The sequence below is a fragment of the Pteropus medius genome, unplaced genomic scaffold (genome assembly GCF_902729225.1).
Source record: "Pteropus medius unplaced genomic scaffold, Ma_sr-lr_union100, whole genome shotgun sequence".
Lineage (NCBI taxonomy): Eukaryota > Metazoa > Chordata > Mammalia > Chiroptera > Pteropodidae > Pteropus > Pteropus medius.
This window is the reverse complement of record NW_024342474.1, coordinates 2,152,739-2,175,938: the sequence shown is the minus strand read 5'-3', so window position 1 is coordinate 2,175,938 and position 23,200 is coordinate 2,152,739. Positions and strand designations below refer to the sequence as shown.

The 23,200-nt window shown below is 37.8% G+C and overlaps 1 protein-coding gene and 1 pseudogene across 1 annotated transcript; one reads left to right on the top strand and one right to left on the bottom strand.

Moving 5' to 3' along the window:
• Positions 1 to 1,343: 1,343 nt before the first annotated feature.
• Positions 1,344 to 3,445, bottom strand: LOC120604982 (uncharacterized). Its single transcript, XM_039865859.1, has 2 exons — positions 2,506 to 3,445; positions 1,344 to 1,664 (listed from the first exon to the last, which is right to left on the bottom strand). Exon 1 carries the CDS (start codon positions 3,376 to 3,378, stop codon positions 2,566 to 2,568), a length of 813 nt encoding a protein of 270 aa, XP_039721793.1. The 5' UTR covers positions 3,379 to 3,445; the 3' UTR covers positions 1,344 to 1,664; positions 2,506 to 2,565.
• A 9,203-nt stretch (positions 3,446 to 12,648) lies between these two features.
• The window catches only part of LOC120604854 (heterogeneous nuclear ribonucleoprotein A1-like), a 27,712-nt pseudogene continuing 17,160 nt past the window's right edge, over positions 12,649 to 23,200 (top strand).

Here is a 23,200-nt window from a genome sequence, read left to right as displayed (position 1 = left end):
GCCGTTGGTGTGGTCAGGATTACTGGAAACGGACCATCCCACCGGGGCTCTAGGCTAGCAGGCTGAATCTTCTTTATCCACACCCAATCACCTGGATGATGTGGGTGAGGTTGTGATGTCCCCGGAGTCGGTCTAGTAGCTTTAATCAAGCCCTTGACTTGATTTTGGGTTTGTTGCAAGGCCTATAGAGACTTAAGGAGACTTGTGTTATTACTTATTGTAACCTTTTCAATTCCAATTTTAGGGAGTAAAGGGGGAGGTCTCCCAAACATTTCATAAGGGGAAATTCCCATAATATATGGAGTACACCGGGCCTGTAACAAAGCAAAAGGAAGAAGGCTCACCCAATTCTCCCCAGTTTCCAGCTTAAATTTAGTTAAAGTTTCCTTAAGTGTTCTATTCATCCTTTCTACTTGTCCTGAACTCTGAGGTCTGTAAATACAATGTAATTTCCAATTAATCCCTAATACCTTAGCTAACATTTGACTTGTTTGGGCAATGAATGCCGGGCCATTGTCGGACCCCAGTGATAAGGGCAAACCGAATCGAGGTACTATTTCTGTGAGTAATTTCTTAGCTACTACTTGTGCAGTCTCCTTTCTAGTGGGGAAGGCCTCGGTCCATCCAGAGTAGGTGTCGATGAAAACCAGAAGATACTTAAACCCGAAAGTGCCAGGGGCAACTTCTGTAAAGTCTACCTCCCAATGTTCTCCAGGAGCTTGTCCTTTCTGTCGCACGCCACTGCCTCCTGTTGCGGTGGAGCAAGAGTTGACTTGTGCACATATTGGGCATCGCGCACTTACATCCCAAGCCTTTGAGGTTAGTCCAGGAATATAATAGTCTCTTTTTAGCAGTTCAATTAACTTAGTTCCTCCAAGATGGGTAGCGTTATGCATTTGATTGATTAAATGGCTGCCAAGAGCAGCAGGGAGGAGTGGCCTTCCATCTGGAATCCAAAGCCACCCATTTTCAAACTTCCCGTGCAGTTGCTTCCCCAACTCTATATCTTGGGGGCTATAGTTTGGAGCCTGTACCAAGGGGGGCACAAGAAGGGGACCAATTATAACGTTAGTCCCCACTGGTTTTCTGGCTACTTCCTTTGCTGTTTTATCTGCCAAGCGGTTTCCTTTTTCTACCGCTCCTTTCCTTTTTTGATGGCCGGGGCAATGGATAATAGCCACTTTCTTAGGTAGCCAGATAGCCTCCAAAAGAGCCAAAATCTGCTCCTTGTTCTTAATTTCCTTTCCCCCTGATGTTAATAGTCCTCTTTCCTTGTACAGGGCTCCATGTACATGTGCTGTTGCAAAGGCATATCGGCTATCAGTGTAGATGTTAACAGTTTTCCCTCGAGCCCATTTAAGAGCTTCAGTTAATGCCATGAGCTCGGCCTTCTGGGCTGAAGTCCCTTGTCCGAGAGCCTGAGCCCAAACCACAGTGTCATCAGCAACTACCGCTGCTCCCTCATACCTGACGCCTTCTGTGACATAACTGCTTCCGTCCGTGTACAGGGTGGCGTCTGGGTTGAGCCAAGGCTCATCTCATAAGTCAGGTCTTACCCCAGTTATGCTTTCAAGCAGGTCACTGCAATCATGTACAGGTTCCTGAGGATCATCATCTGGGAGCAAGGTTGCTGGATTCAATATTGTCGGTTTAGCAAATTGAACCTGTGGAAGGTTTAATAAGAGTACCTGGTATTGGGTGATTCAAGCGTTCGATATCCATCGCTTGGGTGGTCCCTTCAGGAGCCGCTCCACAAAGTGAGGTCCGATAACAGTCACAGGCTGCCCAAGCGTCAATTTGTGGGCTTCTTTCACTAGAACTGCCGTGGCTGCAACGGCCCTCAGACAATTAGGCCACCCTGCAGCCACGCAATCTAACCTTTTAGATAAGTGTGCAACTGGTCTTTTCCACGGTCCCAGCATCTGAGTCAATACCCCTAGTTATCTTCCAGAAGAATTGGGGTGCTTGTATTTTTCTTGTCACCTTTTGGTTGCTTGGGACACTCATTCTTCCAGTGCCCTTTCTGTTTGCAATATGCACATTGGTCTTTTTCAAGGCCAACCTGTTTACTTCCTGGTCCAGGTGGCCCGACAAATCCTGATCTTCCTCCTCGGCCCCTTCTTCTTCCTCTGCCTGGCATAAGTCCCTTCCCCACAAACATTATTTTCTCCACATCGTCTCTATTGTTGAAAACTTTCTGGGCTATTTCTAGCAATTTGGATAAATTCTCTCCCTCAAAACCTTCTAGCTTCTGTAACTTTCTCCTAATATCTGGGGCCGACTGGCTCACAAAGGCCAAATTAATGGCTCTTCTATTGTTGGGGTCCTCCGGGTCAATAGGTGTATACAAGCGGTAAGATTCTAATAGTCTCTCTAAAAATGCTGCAGGTGACTCATCCTTGGTCTGAATTACTTCGCTTACCTTGGACAGATTTATTGGTCTACATGCAGCAGCCCGGAGTCCCTGTAGCAGGAACTGGCGATACCTTAGGAGAGCCTCCTTACCTTGATCCGTATTGGGATCCCACTGGGGACGCTGAGTAGGAAACACAGCCTGTATCCTAGTTAAGTCTGCAGTTGGCAGCCCATTCGGGTCCGTGACTTCTCTGGCTGCCTCCCGCAAAATCCTTTCTTTTTCCTCAGTGGTGAATAAAACCTGCAAAAGCTGCTGACAATCATCCCAAGTGGGCTGATGGGTAAAAAAATAGACTCTAGAAGGCAGGTTAATCCTTGTGGTTTTTCTGAAAAGGATGGCGTTTGCAATTTCCAATTATATAAATCACTAGTACTGAACGGCGAGTAGATGACAGTAGGCTCACCTCCACCTCCTGGAATCACCTTCAATGGGGCTTGAACAGATACTGGCTCTTTCAGGGAGGTTGAATCAGGGGAAGGTGGCCTACGACCCCTAGACCGGGTTACAGGAGGTTCTGGTCTTTCCGGAGGAGGACGTCCACTCCCATCACCATGATAGGGTGGTAGATACCAGTCATCCTCCGACGGAGGGCCCTGCAACACTGGTGGGGGCTTCTTAAGACCTTGGGGTATGGCTGCCATTACAGTAACGGGGGCGCGACTGCAATTCTGTAAGTACTTAGGGGCATCAGAAACAACGTCAATCCAAACAGCAATATAAGGAATTTGGTCAGGATGCCCCGGGTTCCCATAAACAACACCCCGAACCCGAAATGCAGTCTGTAAATTAAATGATCCCTCGGAGGGCCATCCTACTCCGAAGGTCGGCCAATCTAGTTGACAAAACCGCTGCAAATCAAAAGGGGTTACTAAAGAACCATAAGCCTTTGCCCTGTGACGGAAATCTTTAAAGTGATTAAGCATGCATTGAAGCGGTGTTAGCTTACCCTGTGATTGTCCCATAGTTCCACAGTAAAGCACACGAAGCAACACAAGAAAAACAGACACAGACTAACGAACCAAAAAACAAGACTGAGAAAACTGTCGTCACAGTCTCAGTTGACCGCCGACTTACTTGTCACGTCCGACGTCCGCACGGTCCTGGGGCCCCTACCAAAAACTGCCTCAGCACTCCCAAGATCACGCTCCACAAAGCGAGAAACCACGGGCGGTGGGCTAGGGCAAGTGCCCTAGAGGCCTCCCCAACCGCAAATGGTCCAACGCCCTGGTGCACTGATCAATTTTCCCACAACGAGAAGATCTCGCTGGGGCCTCCAAATGTTGTGACCGAAATAACCAGGCCCAACTCGAGTGCTCTAGTCCAAGAGACAGTTTATTAGCCGGCGGCTGTCCTTGCAAAGGAGCAGCCCCGAGACGCAGGGGCACAAAGGTTTTAAACCCTCGATTCCATCCCCCACATCCTTAATCTTTACACAAAAGACTATATCTCCTCCATTCATTAACTGATAACTAAGAGGTGGGTAAGCAAGCCGGGGTACAGAAGCAGAATGCATCATTGTTAAAATATTTTGTACCTATAGGCAGTGATCCGGCCAGTAAATCCCTTTAGTTAATAAATTTTTAGCAGATAACTAACTAGAAGTGAGACATGGCGGTTAGCACGTACCATGTCTTATCCTTAACCTATTGTTTCTAAAGGTGAGGTCACTACAATAACATATACCTCCTGTACACAGGAAAGCAAGGTAACTCGCCAAAATGGTGAAAGCCTTCACCTTAAAGACACCTTCAGCTAGAGACAAAAGAAGATGTTGGGGGTGGAGAGTCAGTTGTGGGAGGTTACCAGGAAAAGCAGAATAAAAAAAGATGCATTGTTATGCAGATTTAAGTCCTGCCTTTTTCTCCATTGATAACAGTTTCTAGAGTTTTAAATATCTTCTTCCCGGTACAGTGAGAGAAGAGGAGTATATCTCCTTACAAATAGAGATTTCCCTTACAAATATAAATGTTCTTAAAATTAATCAGCACAAAATAATCAATAAGCACAAAGAGGCATATTTTGGAGTGGCAAACTCTGCAACCCCCTTCAGGCACCCATCAGATCAAAGGAAAATCTAAATAACAACATTCTAGAAATTACAAGAACATAGAAATTTTTAGTGATCTGGGGAGTAGAGCCTACAGAAAGGAATAATCGGGGAGACATTGATATAATTATTCAGTTCTAATCATTTTTCATCCTCTATTCAAGATACAAATTCTAAGATGAGAGACATTGCTTGTCTTACTTTGCTTTATGTGCCCTTCCTTCCTTTGGCAAAGCAAGATATCTTAACTGGAGTCCAACTAATACTGCAGGTGATGGAAAAGAAATACTTCTCCAAAGGTAATAGAGGTGCTTTATTAGAAAAAGGGGAAATACATCCTGGGAAGGAAAATACATCTAGAATCTAACAAATAACTAAACATACATTCAATGGCAGATGAGAGGAAAACTATCTTTTAATGTGCTTTGTGGTGGTTATTGAGAATTTTCTTTCACCCAACAAATGTTTACTGAGCATCTTGAAGAAATTTCGAAAGCAGAACTAGGGACGCAAAATATGCCATCTCAAAATGTGTTTCTCTGTTATAAAAATTATTTTATTTTTTTTAATTTTTTCTCCAGAAGAAACTTTGTCCTTCCCAAAACTACCTAAAAGAATTTAAGATATAAGATCTCTTCCAGGAAGAACTATCACTATAGGTAACCACAGTACAATATGAACTAGGTGTGGCAGGCAGGGTAGCAAGGCCTGTTTGATCAAAGTCCTCTCTGTGACCCATTGTCTCTAGATGGCCCAGAAAATGCTTGCTTAACATTAACTCTTTTCCTCTTTCTGTGAATTGCCATATTTCTCTTTGAAGTTCTAGACTCTTACCTCCTTACCCTTAGTGCAGAATGACTCATTTTGCCTTACTGTCTTTGGAGTTCTTCATGCTTTTGTGAATTCCCTGTGTATATGCATTAAATTTGATTTTCTCCTATTAAGCTGCCTTATGTCATTTTAATTATTTGACCAGCCATAAGAACCACAGTATCATAAAAAGCATGTTCTCTGACCACATTACGGTTAAGTTAGAAATTAATAACAGAATGTACCTATACAGTGCAACATTTAAAAACCCACGATAAATAACTTAATGTGTTTAAGGGGAAATTACAATGGAAAGTTTAAATTCTTAGAACTGAATAATAATGAAAATACTACACAGTAAAACTGTGAGATACACTTTTGACGCAGTGGTATTTATGTTCACATACCAAAGACTGGCCTGTGATTTAGGTATGTAACTATGCAAATCTTCACATCTTTAAAATGACTTTCTCTTTTCTTTCTCCTTGATTGCTCACTTGCTTCTTTTCTCTTTTTATACTTCTGCATAATGCACACCACTCCCTTAATCATTAAGCTTAGGTCAGCATCAACAATCTTTGGAACAAAGCCTCGGGGGTCTGTTAACCACAGAAAAAGTTTTAGTCAAACTAAAGATAACATCTTGACCTCACTCGTGTTTCAGCTATAGACCCATGAAGGCTGAACGACCCTACCAGCAACCCCTTGAAATCAGACAGAACAACATCATGACTGACATCAGGACCTTATGCAATGATCAGTTGCCTCCTACCCAATCCCTGACCAATCAGCAGAGCCCATATCCCAACTCCCTTAGCTACCATGACTAATGAGTTTTCCCAGCTATAACTTATTCCTTAGAGGCCATCGGGGAGCCAGGCCTTAAAGGCACTAGCTCACCTGTGTCTCCAGGCTTGGTGTCATTTTCTTAAATAAACATCTCTTTTGCTGCAAACTCATGTCTGTGTCTCCTTTAGCTTTGATGCATGCAGGCAAAATGAGCCCCTTGAGTTCAGTAACAGGTATCCAGTTATAGAGTTATTAAAAGAACAATAAAATAAACACAAAGAAAGACAAGCAAAAACAATAAAGCAGAAATTAATGAAATAAAAATACTTATAACTGAGAGAATCAGTAATATTAAAAGTTTGTTCTTTGAAAAAATGAATAAAATAAGCAAGCCTTAGGTAAAACTGACTAAGAAAAAAGAGAAAACATAAACAGTATTAGAAAGGGATAAATGGGACAAAGTACAGACACAGAAGACATTTTAAAGAAATAAGGAAATTCTATAAACGATTTATGTCAATGAGCTTGAAAACTTACACAAAATGAACAAATTCCTAGAAAAAAAAATATTATACTCAATGTCAATGTAAGAATGTCCAAACCTATAAAAAACTTTATATGAGTTTATTTGAACCAAACAGAGGATATACCTGGAAGCAAGATCTCAACAGACTGAGAAAAATGCTCTGGAGAATGACAATTTTACTGTTTCTTTTATACATTTGGAATTAAGGAAAGAATATAAGGAACATTAAGTGAAGGTGAGACAAAGCAAGGCAGGATTGGATTACAAGATAGTTAACAAGATTAACTGCTGTCTTGAGGGTGGTTATACTTCTAAGAAGTCTGAAACAAGGCATTTCAAAGATGCGTTAACCTGGATGTACAAAAACAATGGACAGGGTTTGCCTAAGGCAAAGATAAACCTTTTACTAAAGGCATTATGCCTGGGGTGTGATGACCTGCCCAGTTAGAAATGTATTAGATCACCCTGTGAGATTATTTTTGGTCACTGGACTTGTCAGATTTATTATAGTCTCTTATCCACACCAAACTGACAGGAAAAAAAAAATGAATTGTCATATAACTTCTAAAGATATTAAAGCAATAGTTTGAAATCTCCCATGAAGAAAACCCTAAGCCTAGACAATTTAAAGACAAATATGACCAAGAAAATCAAGATTTTGAACAGCTGTTTGAATAAAGAATGATGGAAAACTTCCCTAACCTAGTGAAAGAAATGGACATAAAACCCCAGGAAGCTCAGAGGATTCCAAAAATCAGGGATCCAAAGAGGCCCACACCAAGACACATCATAGTTAAAATGCCAAAGGTTAAATACAAAGAAAAAATTTTAAAAGCAGCAAGAGAAAAGCAGTTACCTACAAGGGAACACCCATAAGACTGGCAGCTGATTTCTAACAAGAAACTATGCAGGACAGAAGGGCTTGGCAAAAAAATATTCAACAGGATGAAGACCCAGGATCCACAACCAAGAATAATTTATCCGGCGAAGCTATCATTTAGAGTTGAAAGACAGATAAAGAGCTTTCCAGACAAAAATAAGCTAAAGAAATTTATCACCACCAAGCCAGTATTATAGGAAATATTGGAGGGGCTTCTTTAAGAAAAAAAACAGTTATCAAAAACAAGAATAAAGAATGATAACAACTACATTCCTACCAATAAGTACCATAAAGGGAAAAGAATTAAGTGCTCCAACCAAGGGATAGAGTGGCTAAAAGGATAAGAAAACAAGACCCTTACATATGAAAAGGAAAGGGATGGAAAAAGATATTGCTGTGATGAAACTAGAAGGTATTTAAGTAAGACAGAGAAAGATAAACACTATATGATTTCACTTATATGCGAAATTTAAGGAATAAAAAGAAAAAACTAATCAAAAACAGACTCACAAATATAGTGGACAATTTGGTGATGGACAGAGGGGAGGGGGACTGGAAAATGGGGTAAAGGGTTAAAGAAGTACAAATTAGTAGCTGGGACGGGAAGTATGGCATAAGGAATGCAATTAGCATTAATACATTGGCTAGGTCAGGGGAGCAAATGGGAGGGGGATCATTTTACTAACTATATAGATGTCTAACCAATGTACTGTATACTTGAAACCAATAAAGATAAAAAAATAAAAAATAAAAATAAAAAAATATATGACCAACCTCCAAGGAACTGAACATTTCAAACTTAAAAAAACATTCTCCCAGGAAATAGAAAAAGAAGGAACACTCCCCAGCTCATTTCATTATGCTATTATAATACTGACACCAAAACCAGATAAGGAAAGAACAGAAAAAAGAAATCATAGGCCAATATAACTCATTAAAATAAATGCAAAAATTCTAAATAAAACATAGAAAATTTAATCTAGGAACGCAAAAATGGTCTAACATTAAAAAATCAAAAACATTGATCTAATTTTTTTAAAAATCTATACAATGTCCCAGATAAAGTGTTATTTCAGTTACGGATGTATTAAAAGCAGTCTGTCAAAATCAGGACAAGGATACCCATCATACTTGCTTCTATTCAGCATTGTAATAGGGGTTCTAATTAGCACAAGAAAAGGAAATTAAATGTATAAGAATTTAAAAGAAAGATGCAAAATCAGCATTCTTCAAAACGGATATGATTTTTCTAAACAGAAAATCTTTTAAAAGTGCAGTAGGAAGAATATAAGAGTTTAGCAAGGTAGCTAGATTATTAGCTCAATATACTAAAATAAATAACATTTTTATATACCAATAACCATTTTTAAAAAAACACACACAAATTTTAAATAATGCCGTTTCCAAAAGCAACAAAAATTACTAAAATTTCTATGAATAAACATAAAAAGATATATAAGATTTATATTTTTATTACAAATACTAAAGACCTAAATAAATTAAAAAATAGACCATGTTTATGGATAGTAAGACTTAATAACAAAAATGCCAAATGTTTCAGATTGCCCTGTAAGTCCAAATAAAATCCTGATACAGATATTGGAAAAACTGGTTTTAGAATTCATAAGAAAAAGCAAAGGTCCAAGAAAAGCCAGACTGCTGAAGAATAAGTTGGAAGGTCCTCACTACCAGATGTAAATTTTTATTGTAAAGTTAAAATAATTAAGGCAGTGCAATACCGGAGCAAATACAGGTAAACTGACCAATGGGAAGAACAGAAAGCTCAGAAACAGACCCATGCATATATGCAAACATCATTACTAAGACAATCAGAGGCAAATTCCATTCTGAATGCAGGATTCTGGATTTCTCCCATCCTGTTTTACAGAGGAAGAAACAGGATCAGTAGGATAATTAACATTCCCCATGTCTCATGGTTAGTAAATTGCAGAGCCTGAATTTGAAGACAAGTCTGCCTGAGTCCAAAAGCCATACCCTCTTGGGGAGGAGACCTTATATTATTTGTCATTGCATCCTCACGGACCCATCCAATACTTGGCATACAGTAAATACTCATTATATACTTCTTGATTGGTCTATTATTTTGGTTTGTCACTTAGTTCATATAAGATATACTGACCTCTGTGGACAAAAAAGGGGGTATATATAAGTTCGGTGACTAAAAGTAACATCCCAGGGTGATTTGATCATTCCTAACTGGGCATGTCATGATGGGTAGTCACACACCTCAGGCTTACAGAAGAAACCCCTGGGAGCAAGATCTCAACAGACCGAGACAATGCTTCAGAGAATGGCAGTTTGCAGCTTCTTTAACACATTTGGAATTAAGGCAAGTGAACTAAGGAAGATTGCATGAAGGTGGGAAAAGGCAAAGCATGGATTGGATTACAGGATAGTTAACAAGATTATGTGCTGTCTTGAGGGTGGTCAAGCTTTAGTAGGAGGGGTCTGAAAAGAGGCATTTCAAAGGTAACCTAAATGCATAGAAACAACAGGGTTTGCTTAACGCAAAAACAGCGGTTTATTAAAGAAGTCACGTGCCTGGAACATGACTACCCATGACCTGCCCAGTTAGGAATTTATGATCAGATCACCCTGTGAGGTTACTTTCTGTAGAAACTCTTTTTCGTCCACAATATCATGATCTTTTAGCATGAATGACACCATTTTGGGCCTGTGGGGTTTTTTTCTTTAACAAATGTAATGTGCAAATCAAAGGATGGTGACGATTTTATTGGTGATATCTTATACATAGTAATTCTCCTATTTCACTATGCACAAATATGGCATAAAAACTGAAACTTTTAACTCAAAAATACAGCATTTCTTCTTCCCACTGCTTTAAGTTATTGCTATTTACTGGGATTTCTAAATGATCCACAGTGGGAAATGCTACTCAGTGAACTGTGTTATCTTTTAAGACCTAGGCCGTCGTAACTCTGACAACCGGGAAGTAACTTGGGACCAAACAGCTCAAAGAATATTTTCAAATCATTTCCCTTTAGAGAGTTCTAGAAGAAGTGGCATTTTCTAGCATGTAGAAATGACAGATGATTATCAGGGTTAAAACATTTAGATTCTTGCTTTCCCCAAATGCAATGGAAATTGAGTTTAATTAGTCTTTCCATGAACTGGGAAAAATCACCCTGATTTTAATATTAAATTGTATTAGAGAGTAAACTATAAGTAGGTTTCCTTTCAAGGTTTGTCTAGTTTTTACATTTATTAAGTGATCTAGAGTAGTAAATTTTAGTTAATGAGAAATAACACAATTATTATAGAAATTGGGTTAAACACGAACTATATAAGACAAGAATAACTCTGAACTCTGAGACTCTCTGGGTCATCAAACACATTTTCCTTAAAACAACTAAAATTTCAAAACATCTCCAACTCATTACCAAAACTCATGAAATGCTAATGATTAAAATAGCAAAATAGAGGTAATTATACTAACATTCACATTCCTGGTAAAGCTATGAAAGCAAATTAAATGAGTAAATTCATCAAAGCTTGCAATTTGAAACATAATAAAAAAAAAATGTCAAGATACCTAATTCTAATTAAATAAAGAGAAAGAAACTCATCTCAATTTGTGGCTATCTTCAGAGAACAGAGATATTGTTAGGAGGAAGAAAAAGCATGCCTAACCCCATTTTTACTACATGACTATCAAGCTATTCTATTATTGAGTAAATGAAATTGGACCTTCTGTCAATAGATGGAAATACCTGGATTTTAAAATAAATGATTTTAATCCCCACATTCACCTTGTTTGGCTAATGAAGCTAGTGGTTTCAAAATCCAGAATTGTAAGATATAAGTCTTCCTCTTCTACTCAGGACATCTCTGAATTCCAGGAGATAGCCTTGAACAAGTGACATGTGACTAAAAATACTTAGTCAAAAAGAATTGTTCTGAGTTAGTTTCAAGCTTCTGACCGAAGAATTTATATATACCACAGGGGGGAAAAGCGAGAAAATAAAACTTTCTGGCATATAAAGCAATAAGTTCATTTATTAATATGCCTTTTAGGTTCATTATCAAACATGAATTGAACTTTTATGGTAAATTAGCTGAGCTATTTCTAATGGTCTTTTGAAAATGAAAAAATTTATGTCAAAAATTGGCTATCTGTGACCTATTTTTAATAAATAAATGGATAGGTGAATATCAGCTTCCTTGGCAAGTCCCACTAACTTAAAAACTGCTTACTTTGGGCCATTTTGAGATAATTCTAGAAAATTATAATGATTTTCTGGGACCACACAAATGATGAAACGCTGAGAAAGTGATTACATTACCATAGTTTTACTCTAGAATGCAACATAATGCAACTGAACCTTTTGTCAACAGTTAAAAATATTTCAGATTTGCTGAAGCAATCAACGCGGTGCTCATGACTTTGAGCTGACTTTATAATTGAGACAATATGAGCCCTGCTAAATGCAGTTGTAATGTCAGAAAGATAATCTAAAGAAAGTAGGAACATGATACACTGCACACATTCTCAGCCAGTTTCTGCTTGACCCGTCAGTTTTATCAGTAAATGTATCAGACTGTTGAATATCTTATTGTTATATAACCACCAAAGATATTGTGCAGACAGGTAAGATATTTTAATTCCCCACCACCACCATCCTCTGGTGAATATAGGATCCATCAATGTCAGGGGTGGCACAGTACAGTTGTAAAGTAAAATTTTCTTTTGCATTTCAACAGCAGGAAACATCTCTGGCTGCCAACAGTATATGCATTTAAATTCTGCAGAATCACACTTGCTTGTTCTCACAAAGGACAAACATTAGGGCCCGAACGGTCTTTGAAAGTCATCTCATTTGGCTTTGAGTGAAGGCTAAATTATATATCTTTTCTGTGTAGAAAGAAAGAGGATGGATTAAAGAAGAAAGAAAACTGTTTGAAATGCACAATGTATTTTCTAGGAACCAAAGGAATTGAATTCAAAGAAAGCTGAATTCCAGACTAGTAAACAGGTCCAGTAATCCTCTCTTTGTTTACTGAAAATGAATCACTCCTCAGTTTCTGAAAGGAAACAAATAAATGTGCTCTCTGTTTGCAAAGGCTATAAACCCTCAAGTTGAGTCCACTTCGACCTCACCGAGGCTGCTGCATGGTCGAGTCATGCTCTTATGAATGCCATGGCACAGTTTCCAGAAGTCAGCAGAGTTGTTGAGCAAAGTGATAATGTTCCAAGAGAATCAGCCTTCAGCCCTGTGCCCACAATCAGGTCACCGATTTATTCCTCTGTGTCAAATGGCAAATGTGTTCAAGCTGGTAAAGGTCGGTCTCCATGGCAACAGGTCCAACTCTTATCCCTGGAGAGAAAGCTGGAAACCATTTTGGACACTTTTTACTAATTTAGGAATGTCAGCTGAACTTGGAAATCTGCCCAGACTGGATTTTGCCGTGACTGGCAGTGATAGATGCAGGGTCTGCACTGACTTCTCAGCACCACAGTTCACAAAGATGAACTCTTTGCACTGGAAATAGCAATTCTCAGAAAAGTTAGTGACACTATTCCTGATTCTTTAGGCAAAGCCCACGTTAGGTAATGTTATGTTAAAAAAATAAACTGAGGTACATTAAGATAGTCAACAGTTTGTTTAAGCAAAAATCAATTTGAATTGGGTAGCACCAAACCAGGTATTGATTGGAATGGTCAGCCGACAAGAGCCAGGGGAAAGAGTTCTATAGAAAAGGTGTGAAAGCAAAGAGAGGAATTATTTGATTGGCTGTCATTTAAAACCTAGTTGACTGTTTGTGATTGGTTGTCCTTAACACCATAATTTCAAAACCGTGAGGCATTTCTAGGCTTAGATTTTGGTTTCCTTACGTAGGCCTCTATGACATTCAAGACAAACCAGTCTAATGGCCTCCTTGTTTAATCAATGTAACAATTCTTAAAATATTGAACTGCGAGAAAAATGATACTGCCAGTGAAAACAGGTATAGCTGGCATCAAAAGCTAAGACCTTCTCTCTAAAGAGATCTATTTTAGTCATCAGGTTCACAAAGGTCACTCAAAAAAAAAAAGTAGATCCTCTTTTGCCAAAATAGTAGCAATATCTGAATTATTATTTTTAATACAAAGAAATCGATCTAGAAACACTTTTTAAAATCATCTAACATTTCAAAGATGTCAGACATTATTCTTACAGATATTGCTCCTGAGTAAGTTACCTAAACCAGAGATTTCTAGCATCTGGAAACCTTCTTAAAAATACAGGTTCCTAAGCCTCACCCAGACTCACAAAATCAGAATCTCCAGGAAGAGAGCGCTTGAATCTTTTTTTTTCTAATGCTCCACCGGTCATTCCAGTGATTGAGAATCATTGGTCAAAGATGAGATTTAAGCTCCGTAAGGAAGTAAAACCCTGAAAACCAAATAAAACTTTCAAGATTTAGATTGTGTCTACACACTTAATAATTAATCCTGAAATGTGTATTTTGCATTCTCTAAATAATTTGTTTATCAAAATTTAAATTTTGCACTTAAAAAGGAAATTTTTCATATATTTTGTTCTCCTTATGATAGAAAGTATGCGTAGTTTTAAAAAGTATCATGTGCTATGATTAATAATGCAATTTCAAGGTTTATACATGTCAGTGGTTTCATCGCAACTCGGAAATTCTAGTAATTAGTGCTTTGAACCCCACTTAACCTAAGAGTGTTAATTTGGCCCTGTGTCTTGTTAAGCTTCATTAATTAACTTGTCATCATGTATTTAATAAGTTCACAATTTATCTAGTGTAGTAGAAAAATAAATGAACAGTGGCAAGCAAACTTATTGATGCCAGTGTGCATTGCTTTATTTGTTGTTTGCTTTTTTTTTTTTTTAACTAATTTTAGGTGGTGCCATCATTAACATGGGAATCCCAGGCATGTGTTGTACACTAGCTGGTGATGATAAAGCACAATAAAGGAACATCTCCTTTCAGCAGAGTATTAATGACCATTACAGCCTGTGGCTAAGACTGCTAATTGTCCTGCCTGTCAGCCCTGGCCTCCGGCTGGCCCCCAACATTATATGGGAAAGTATTAACCTCCTGTCTTGTTTAAGCAACTGTTATTTTGTCTCTGTTACAGTCATCTAATACATAGCCATTGCTGGTCATTCTGTCTATTTCAAGGATGCTGTAAATCCAAGCCTATCATTTTGACATTGCTGCTGTTTGGAATAATCTAAATGCACACACTCACATACACACACACACACACACAATCCAGTGACAAAGAGTTCTGCATGCTCAAACTTTAGTCAGACTCTCCTGAACTCTCCTCTTAACTACACCCTGAATTTAGGGCTAAATCTTGCCCACCACAAACAAATTACATGAGAAAAACTGGTGGAAATTTCTTGTCTTAAAGAATTAAAATCTCCTTAAATGGTACATTCCATTTCATCATTTCAGCACTTGAAGATGGTCTTCCTCATGCTTACCTCCAATCACTTCTGCTTCATTTTAATTCTATTTTCTCCTGTCAGTTCCGTGACTCTACCTATATGATTACTAGTCCTTTCTTTCTGTTCATTACATCATTTTTAACACTTTCATGACATTAGAAACTTTCACTGAAGATAGCTACCCAATCCACGAGATAATACATTGTTTATCACTGGTTACCTCTTTAACTAGATTCTCTCTTCAAAGTACTGAAAAGGAACAGAATAGGCCACCCTAAAATGTGTCACTTTGGCATGTGGTTTATTTTGAGCTGAAGATAATCAAGGCCCAGAAGACTCAAGAAGAGCTTTTTAACCTCCTTCTTAACTGACTGAAAGAATTGAGATAGAAGGCCTGGTCCAAGAAGAGAACTATAGCCAGAGATAGTTACAAAGTTTATGGGTTAGGTGTGATCAGTTGGGGGAGCTCAGCAGGGCCTGTTTATTCAAATTCCTCTTTGTCTCTGCATGGCATGGCAAATATTTGTTTTACAAACATATGTTCTTCCCACCTTCCTGTGAACTGTTTTCCTTCCTTTTGAAGCTCCAGACCTCACCCTGCTTCTCCTTTGATCAGGATGGCAGATAAGCCTCAATTGGCCGACTAAGAAAATACCATGTCTATGTGAGGCTTCCACATATACAAAATTAAATTTGTTTTTCTCCTGCTAATCTGTCTTATGTCAGTTTTAATTATTAGACCAGCCAAAAGAACCTAGAAAGGTAGAGGAAAATTTTCTTCCCCTATAGCACAATATCAATAACTTACCTTTTAATTCTGGAAAAAGCATCTTCCTTTGAATAGATTTATTTCGTCCTCATTTTCTGATTACAGAAGCACATTTTAAGGATTTAAAATATAACTAGAGTCATCATAATATATGAGAAAATTTTACACTGCAGAAAAATTAACTATAAATTATTTTAGTTGTCACAGTTATTTTAATATAACATATACAATTTCTCTTGTAAAGCTATAACTAACCCAGTATGTTCAATATAAAATAAATAGGCCTAATGCATGTCACTACTCTGATTAAATATCTTTGAAGGTGTTACATTGCCTAGTGCAAAAATATAAAATCTTTAGGTTGGCATCCAAAGCTTTCCATCTTCTGGCCCTGATTTTCCTCCCTACCCAGACCTAAGTACCTCGTGCTACAACAAAAATGGACTGTTCCTTATTCCTCAAACGAGTCTTCTACTTTCCCATCTTCATGACCATGTCTATTCTCTTCCCTCTGCCTGGTCTCCACCATACATCCCATCTCCCCGCGCCACCATTATTTTTACTTGCTTTTATCCTTATTTTAGTTATCACCTCTTTCATATGGGCTTTCTCAGTTCTATCAACTGGTTCAAGAATTTTCCCATCCACTGAACTAGCATAATGCATGATTTGTTTCTCTCAGAGCTCTGACATTTTGCCTTTATTAGTATTTCTGGCTTTACTATTCTTCTACATAAGGGTAAATGTCAAGAAGAAAAAGACTATTTTATTTGTTGTTATAGCCCTAGCCAGACCAACACAATATCTTTCACATCATAGGTCCTTAATAAGTATTTAGTGAATGTTCATTTCTGATGGCTGCTGTAACAAATTATCACAAACTCAGTGGCTTAAAACAACACAGATTTATTCCATTACAGTTCTGAAGGTCAGAAATCCAAAATTGGTTTCACTAGGCTAAAGTCAATGTGTTGGCAGGGTCGTGTTCCCTCTGGAGGATAGAATTCATTTAATTGCCTTTTCCAACTTCTTGATCTGCATTCTTTGCATTTCTTGGCTCATCACCTCTTCCTCTGTCTTCAGTGTCAGCAGGCAGGTAGCATCTTCAAATCTCTATTTGCTTCTGTCAGATCATCTCCTCTATCTTAAATCTCCTTCTATCTCCTCTATCTCCCTCTTAGAAAGATATGTGATTATATTTGGAGTTTACCAGGATAATCTCTTCATCTCAAAATCCTTAACTTAATCACTTTTGTGGGGCGGGGGTTAGGGAGGCTGTGGTTATATCAGGTAATATTCACCAATTGCCATTATTCACAGGTTCCGGGAACATGAATATCTTTGGGGGCCATCATTTAGCCAACCGCAGTGAGTTTAATTTAACAGACTTCACTGGTGCTGTTAATTATTTTTTGCCACTAGATGGAATGGTGCTAATGAGTTCTGTGATTAAGGCTGTGTAACTTTAAAAAAAATTATTATGTGACCTTTTTGATAAAAAGAGTAACAGGATACTGAATGGTTTACAAAGTGTTTTCTTATATAATCATCAGGACAACCCAATGAAGTAGATATTGTCTATCTACGTTAAAACCACAGAGACATACTGCTCACGGCTGCTCTGCGAGCAAGCCAGGTCAGGTGGACTTCTTCCTCTTCTTGATGCCCTAGAACCACCAGCCCTTGATTCCTTCTGGGTATTTTTCCCACTTCCAAAGTAACCCCTTCTGTTAAAACTTTGTAAGCCACACTCATTTATAGGCTTTTAAAGTGTCACCAACGAAGCAACACTCAAAATATTCACACACACTGAGTCTCCATCTACTACTACTACTACCAAGAGAAATTTCCCTCCTTATACTATTTGATGTCCCCAGAGGTACAAATTCAACCCTAATGGCCACCTGAGCCTTCTGTGTCCTCTGCACCTGAGAATCAACATGGGTCTACCTTCTTTCTCTCCTAGCCTTGTTAGAGTTCTTTTCAGGAGTCTCACTTTATAGTAGAACCTATTTCTTAGAAGGTAGTGATTACCTTTCAATAAGAACTATCTGCTCTTTATCTAGTAAACTGGGAAGAGGGAAACTGTTGCCTCTTTCTCCCTGCTCCCTCCTTTAGCACATTCTAAGCTTTTCTGATAGAGTCAGACTCCTTAGGTACAGCATACAATACTACAGCATATTCCACAATTGGGTTCCTGCTTGGGCCTCTATCCTCTCCTCAAACGGACCTGTGTCTTCATATATAGCATGGCCTCTAATTGAAATATCTGCCCTCTCTCCTCCCTAGTCAGTTTAAAAACAGCCACTCTTCCTTCAGGGCTTAGCTCCATCCACCACTTCTGTGAAGCCTTTCCTTCAGACTTCTCCCAAGTAGACCTGACCCTGCCCTTCTGTCTCACAGGGTTTCTAGCACCTTTTTACCTAAATACACTTATCACACCGAATAACATTGGTTGTTTGTCTTCCCACACCATCCTGGAAATACCCAAAGGGCAAAAACTTTGTATAATTTGTCTTTGTACTTACCTTTCTGTGTCTCCATTTCCTCATTATAAAATAGTGGTTATAATAATTCTTTCTCTGCATGGTTGTTATGAGGATGAAATGATTTTAAAATGCAAAATGGTTACAACAGCTCCTGGCACATAGCAGTGACCAATAAGTGTGAACTATTATTATTCATGACTTTATCACACACTAACATCATTTTTATATGTTTGTTTGTAGTCTTTCAATGTGTTTAGAATGTAAGCTCCATAATGGCAGAGATTTTTGTCTGTTTTATTCACTGGTATATCCCCAGAGCCTGGGACTGTATGCCTAGTACATAGTAGGTACTCAAAAATTTAGTGAACAAATATATGAGAGAATGAAATTCTAGCACTTAACATCATACCTGTTATGTAGTAGGCACATATTATGTTTTCTTAAACTAAATTTTATTCTTTAATATCTTTTTTACATATCTGATTCTAAAACTGAACAATTGCTTCTAATGAAGAATCTTTTTGAATTTTCATGAAAAACAGTGTATTACATCATTTTTATGCAAAAACAGTTATCGTGTATAACTATAGTTCTTTTTACTGTTATAAGATATTATTTTCCTTTATTCTACTGTCCTTTCTCTTTTCTTTGATTTATTTTGACGGTTTATTTTACCTGTCATCAATTTTCAGCATTTCTTCTCTTTTAATTTATGCATTACTGGCTATAATTTTTCCTCAATAAATGCTTTAATATAGTAAAGATAATACATGTTTTAAAGATAATTCATGTTTTTACTGTTCATAACATTTTCTAACTTTCATTATTTCTTCTTTGACCCATGGGTTATTATTTTTATTATGTAAAAATTATCAAAAGTATAATTTTAAAATTCCTATTTCTATTACTGTTCAAAACATTTTCTTTCATTATTTCTTCTTTGATCCATGGGTTATTATTTTTATTATGTAAAAATTATCAAAAGTATCATTTTAAAATTCCAAAAACATTAGGATTTTAAAAGCTTTACATCTTCATAACCAAAATCCCCTTAAAATTCACTTTGATTCAGAATTTCTTCACCTCCAATATATTCTATCCAGTTAGAAAGGCTATCAGCAGGTTTTCTATCGTAATTAAAGAAACTTTTTTAAAGTACCAGTCAGGATGCCCATTTAAATTTAAATTAATTAAAACTAAACAAAATTTAAAATTTACATGAGCCACATTTCAAGTACTCGATCGCTGCATGTAGCTACTGGATACCATATTGGACAATGCAGATACAGAACATTTTCATCACTGCAGAAAATCTTATTAGCTAAGTCTGGTCTAGGTTATGTTGCAGTAACAAACACTACCAAAATCTCAGAGATTTAACACAGCAAAACTTATTTCTGTGTTAAATACTCAAATGTCACTTCAAGTCAGGATGACTCTAAGGTACTATCTTTCCTGTGCTAGCTCAGCACTACAGGCCATTTTGGTTTTGTTGCCCTTTTGTATCCACATATACTCCCATGATCACTGTAGCAGGGGAAGAAAACATGCAGAAACATGCATCAGCTCTTAAGTGTCTCACCTGGAAATGACAGCCATGTCTAACTGCAAGGGCCTGGAAAGCTTAATGTTCTGTGTACACAGAAATAGAAGGAAATTACTGAACATTGGTGAAATCTGCCATATTAATTAAGCATGACTATGTTCAAACTGCCTCCTTGTATGTACCTTCTTGTAATTAATGTCAGGTATGTGAAAATATTCGATGTAGTTTTGGGAACACAGTAGGCTAAATGCTTTAATATAGTAAAGATACTTTTCTACATCTTCCTCTTTGCAAGGTTTTTTATATGAAATCCCAGATTCTGGCCTCAGTCTCATTTAATCTATTTTCTATAATGCGATCAGAAAAACCAGATCATCTTCTTAATTTCCTACAGGAAATTCGTATACAGTCTTCACTGAATACAGATTGAAATGCAGTCTCTTTAACATGATATTTAAGGTCTCCCAGAGTCTGGCCTCCCAAACTTATCTCCCATTGCCCCCCGTACTCCAACAATATCACACATGTGGCCATTCTACTCCTGGGTCTTATGTATAATTCCCCCACCTTATGCTCTAACTCTCTTCCTGCATTGTCTCGCCTTTCTTTCCATACCCATCATAGTTCTTTAAACCCCTGAAATGCCATCTTTCTTGACTTTCTTAGTTTAAATTAATGTTTCATCCCATATCCTCTTGTAGCTCCTTTCTTCCTCTGGTTTTGTATCTCTTATAAGCAGCTCAAAGAAAGAGATAGAGTTTTACTCATCTTTGATTCTCTTATTCAAAGCCATAGTCTATGCTTAGTAAATGTTTAATAAATTTAATAAAACCTCCCTTGGGGAGACTGTCTTCAGATATTTTCCACCAAAACTTTTAGCCTCTTATAAGAAAAACAATATAGCCACAGATTAAATATGCAACCCTTTTTTTCAATAAACGTTAATATGGTATCTCTAATATTAGAGAATAAGACAGGCTGCAACCAAATAGACTTGGGCTGAAAATACAAAAAATGGATGGATACCTTAAAATGAAAAAAAATTACTCAGTCTTTAACTACGAATAGAAGTAAACATTCTATTTAAGTAGTGTTGAATCAGCATTTTCTAAGACTTTAGAAAAATAAAAGATTATATTGTATATACCTTTTAAGTAGAAATCAAGAAAGTTAGAGCATATTTAAAAATAGTGTACAAGAACTTCCTGGAATATTTGTGTACATTTTAATGTTATCATAGAAAGCAATGTGAACTCTCAAATTTCAGTATCATTAAGAAGGCATTGGAAAAAATTTTTGAAAACAGATAGCAAAGCCTTAAATTTGAAAAAGGAAGTATAAGGAAAGATGTTATAAAATTTGTGAAATTATACAATAAGAGGAACTATTTCTTGAAAGAATAGAAAATAGGAAAAGGAGACATTATCTCAAAGCCTCTGGAGATGAATGATAATCACTTCCAAATAGGATGAAAACCTCTAATAAATATGTCACTTGATAGTCTACATAAAAGGAAAAAAGCTGGGAGGGTTTTTTAAGTCACCTACAGAGATTATCTGTAAAACAGAAGATAGATGACAAGCAGATAAAAATATAACAGGCTATTTCCAAGGAGAGTGATCTCTAGAGTCTCTGTAGGAAAAAGGACCTTACAGCTGATTTTTCAATTGGAGTCTTTAAAAGTTTAGCTCTATTAAAAAATATATGCCGTCCTTCATTTTCAAAGGATCACAGGAGATGTATCATCTCACTTTCATATACCCCTTTTGTAGTGAAGCAGCTAGTTTTCTTAAGGCTGGCCCATATCATCAAAACATCATGGTGGTGGGCTCCTACCTGGAAAAGTCAAGGGAAAACAACACTTTCTGATGAGCCAATAACAAAGAAGTTAAAGGGTACGTTTGTGCCTGTGTAGCCAGCAATATTCTTTAGCACCTCTTTTCGACTCAGCTGTACTACCCACACTAAATAGATTAGCTCAATTAAGAACAGAATCACCTGGGATCAAGAGTACAGATATAATTCCCATTCAGGAAGTGAGCTGTGCTTAGAAAAAACTCTTCCATAGCCACAAGAGGTCACTTTGTGGTGGTCATCAGACTCACAAATTAATGTCCTTAGTCACAAGAATCTGCATCAGGATCCTTGAACAGAATGGAGGCGATAGTGTCTGGATTTAGCCTCGGGAAGCTTTCTTTAAAAAAGGTTTCTAAGGACTCTGAAGAGTGAGGCTCCACCCAGCCTAGAGGACAAACCAGCCAACTGGGCCCAGTTTGCTCTAAAACTAAATGTGTTGTAGGACATGTGAAACAAGAGTCTCTGAGAAGATATAAAGTATGCAGATTCCATTCTATGAGAGCAGCACAGACCCTAAAGCCCCTTTAAGGTCTAGAATAAGTGCCTCAAAAATGGGACTGGCTGGGAAAAACTCATGCTGTCTCATATTAGATGGTAAGAGTCCTGTATGTTCCTGTAGGTCACTGTCCCAGATTTTGCTTTGTCTGACTCTGTCTGACCTCAGTCTGATTGCCAAGCCTGAGCTGGTCTGGAACACGTTATCCTTTCTTGACCTCTGATGCCTCACTCTGTTGTTATGACTGGTCCTCTTGACCTGTTCTTGTTTTGGCCTTACTCAACCCTTAGTCTTGATCTTTGCCTACCTCTAAGGTTCCCCAATGCCATGTCCTCCATCCATCCTAGCCTGCTAGCTCACATCTTCTGCAGAAACTGGCAGAATCCACAGAAACAAAGTTGTCCTTTGCTCCAAATGGCCTAGCAGGAAGTTACCTGAACTGCAGCCTGGGTAATATAGAGGGTAGACATCCATCACATCATTCTCAACACACTTCCCACCTTGAATGCCCTGGTATTTTCCTTCATGGTGGCTTCTCTTGCAAAGGAAGCCTCTTTCCATCCACTTGTCCCCAATATGTGCCTTCACTGCAATCCATCCTTCAGGATCCACATCAAATATTACCTCCTCCAGGAAGTCTTCTCGGGCAGAAGGTTCTCATAGCACTTGGTACATATATCTCTCCACTACAATAGTTTAAATATTTAATCACAATTATTTTTCCAACTTCTGTCTCCCTTCTCTTATGAGCTAGTTAAAAGCTGAGCCTGTATCTTTCTTTTCCTCTGTACATACTTAGCTTTTAGTACAGTACTTGACTCACTGTAGATGTTTAATACATTTTTCTTAAATATATAAATATGGCTTTCTAGATCACAACTTCCAGATGATTAGAAAATATTACCATATTAGCCCCAGTACTATTTTCTTTTCCCCAAGTAGGTGCAAGATAAGTTCAGAGGAGCCTGAAATTAGTAGCCAGTTTCTTCACCAAATATCTGCTATAAAAGAAGTATGACCATTCGGTCATCACCAACTTCCCTTCTAATATGATCAGCCTGCACTTCTGGAGGAGGTGACCCTCCACCCACTATGAGACATCCTCGAATAAATGACTCCTGCCTCCT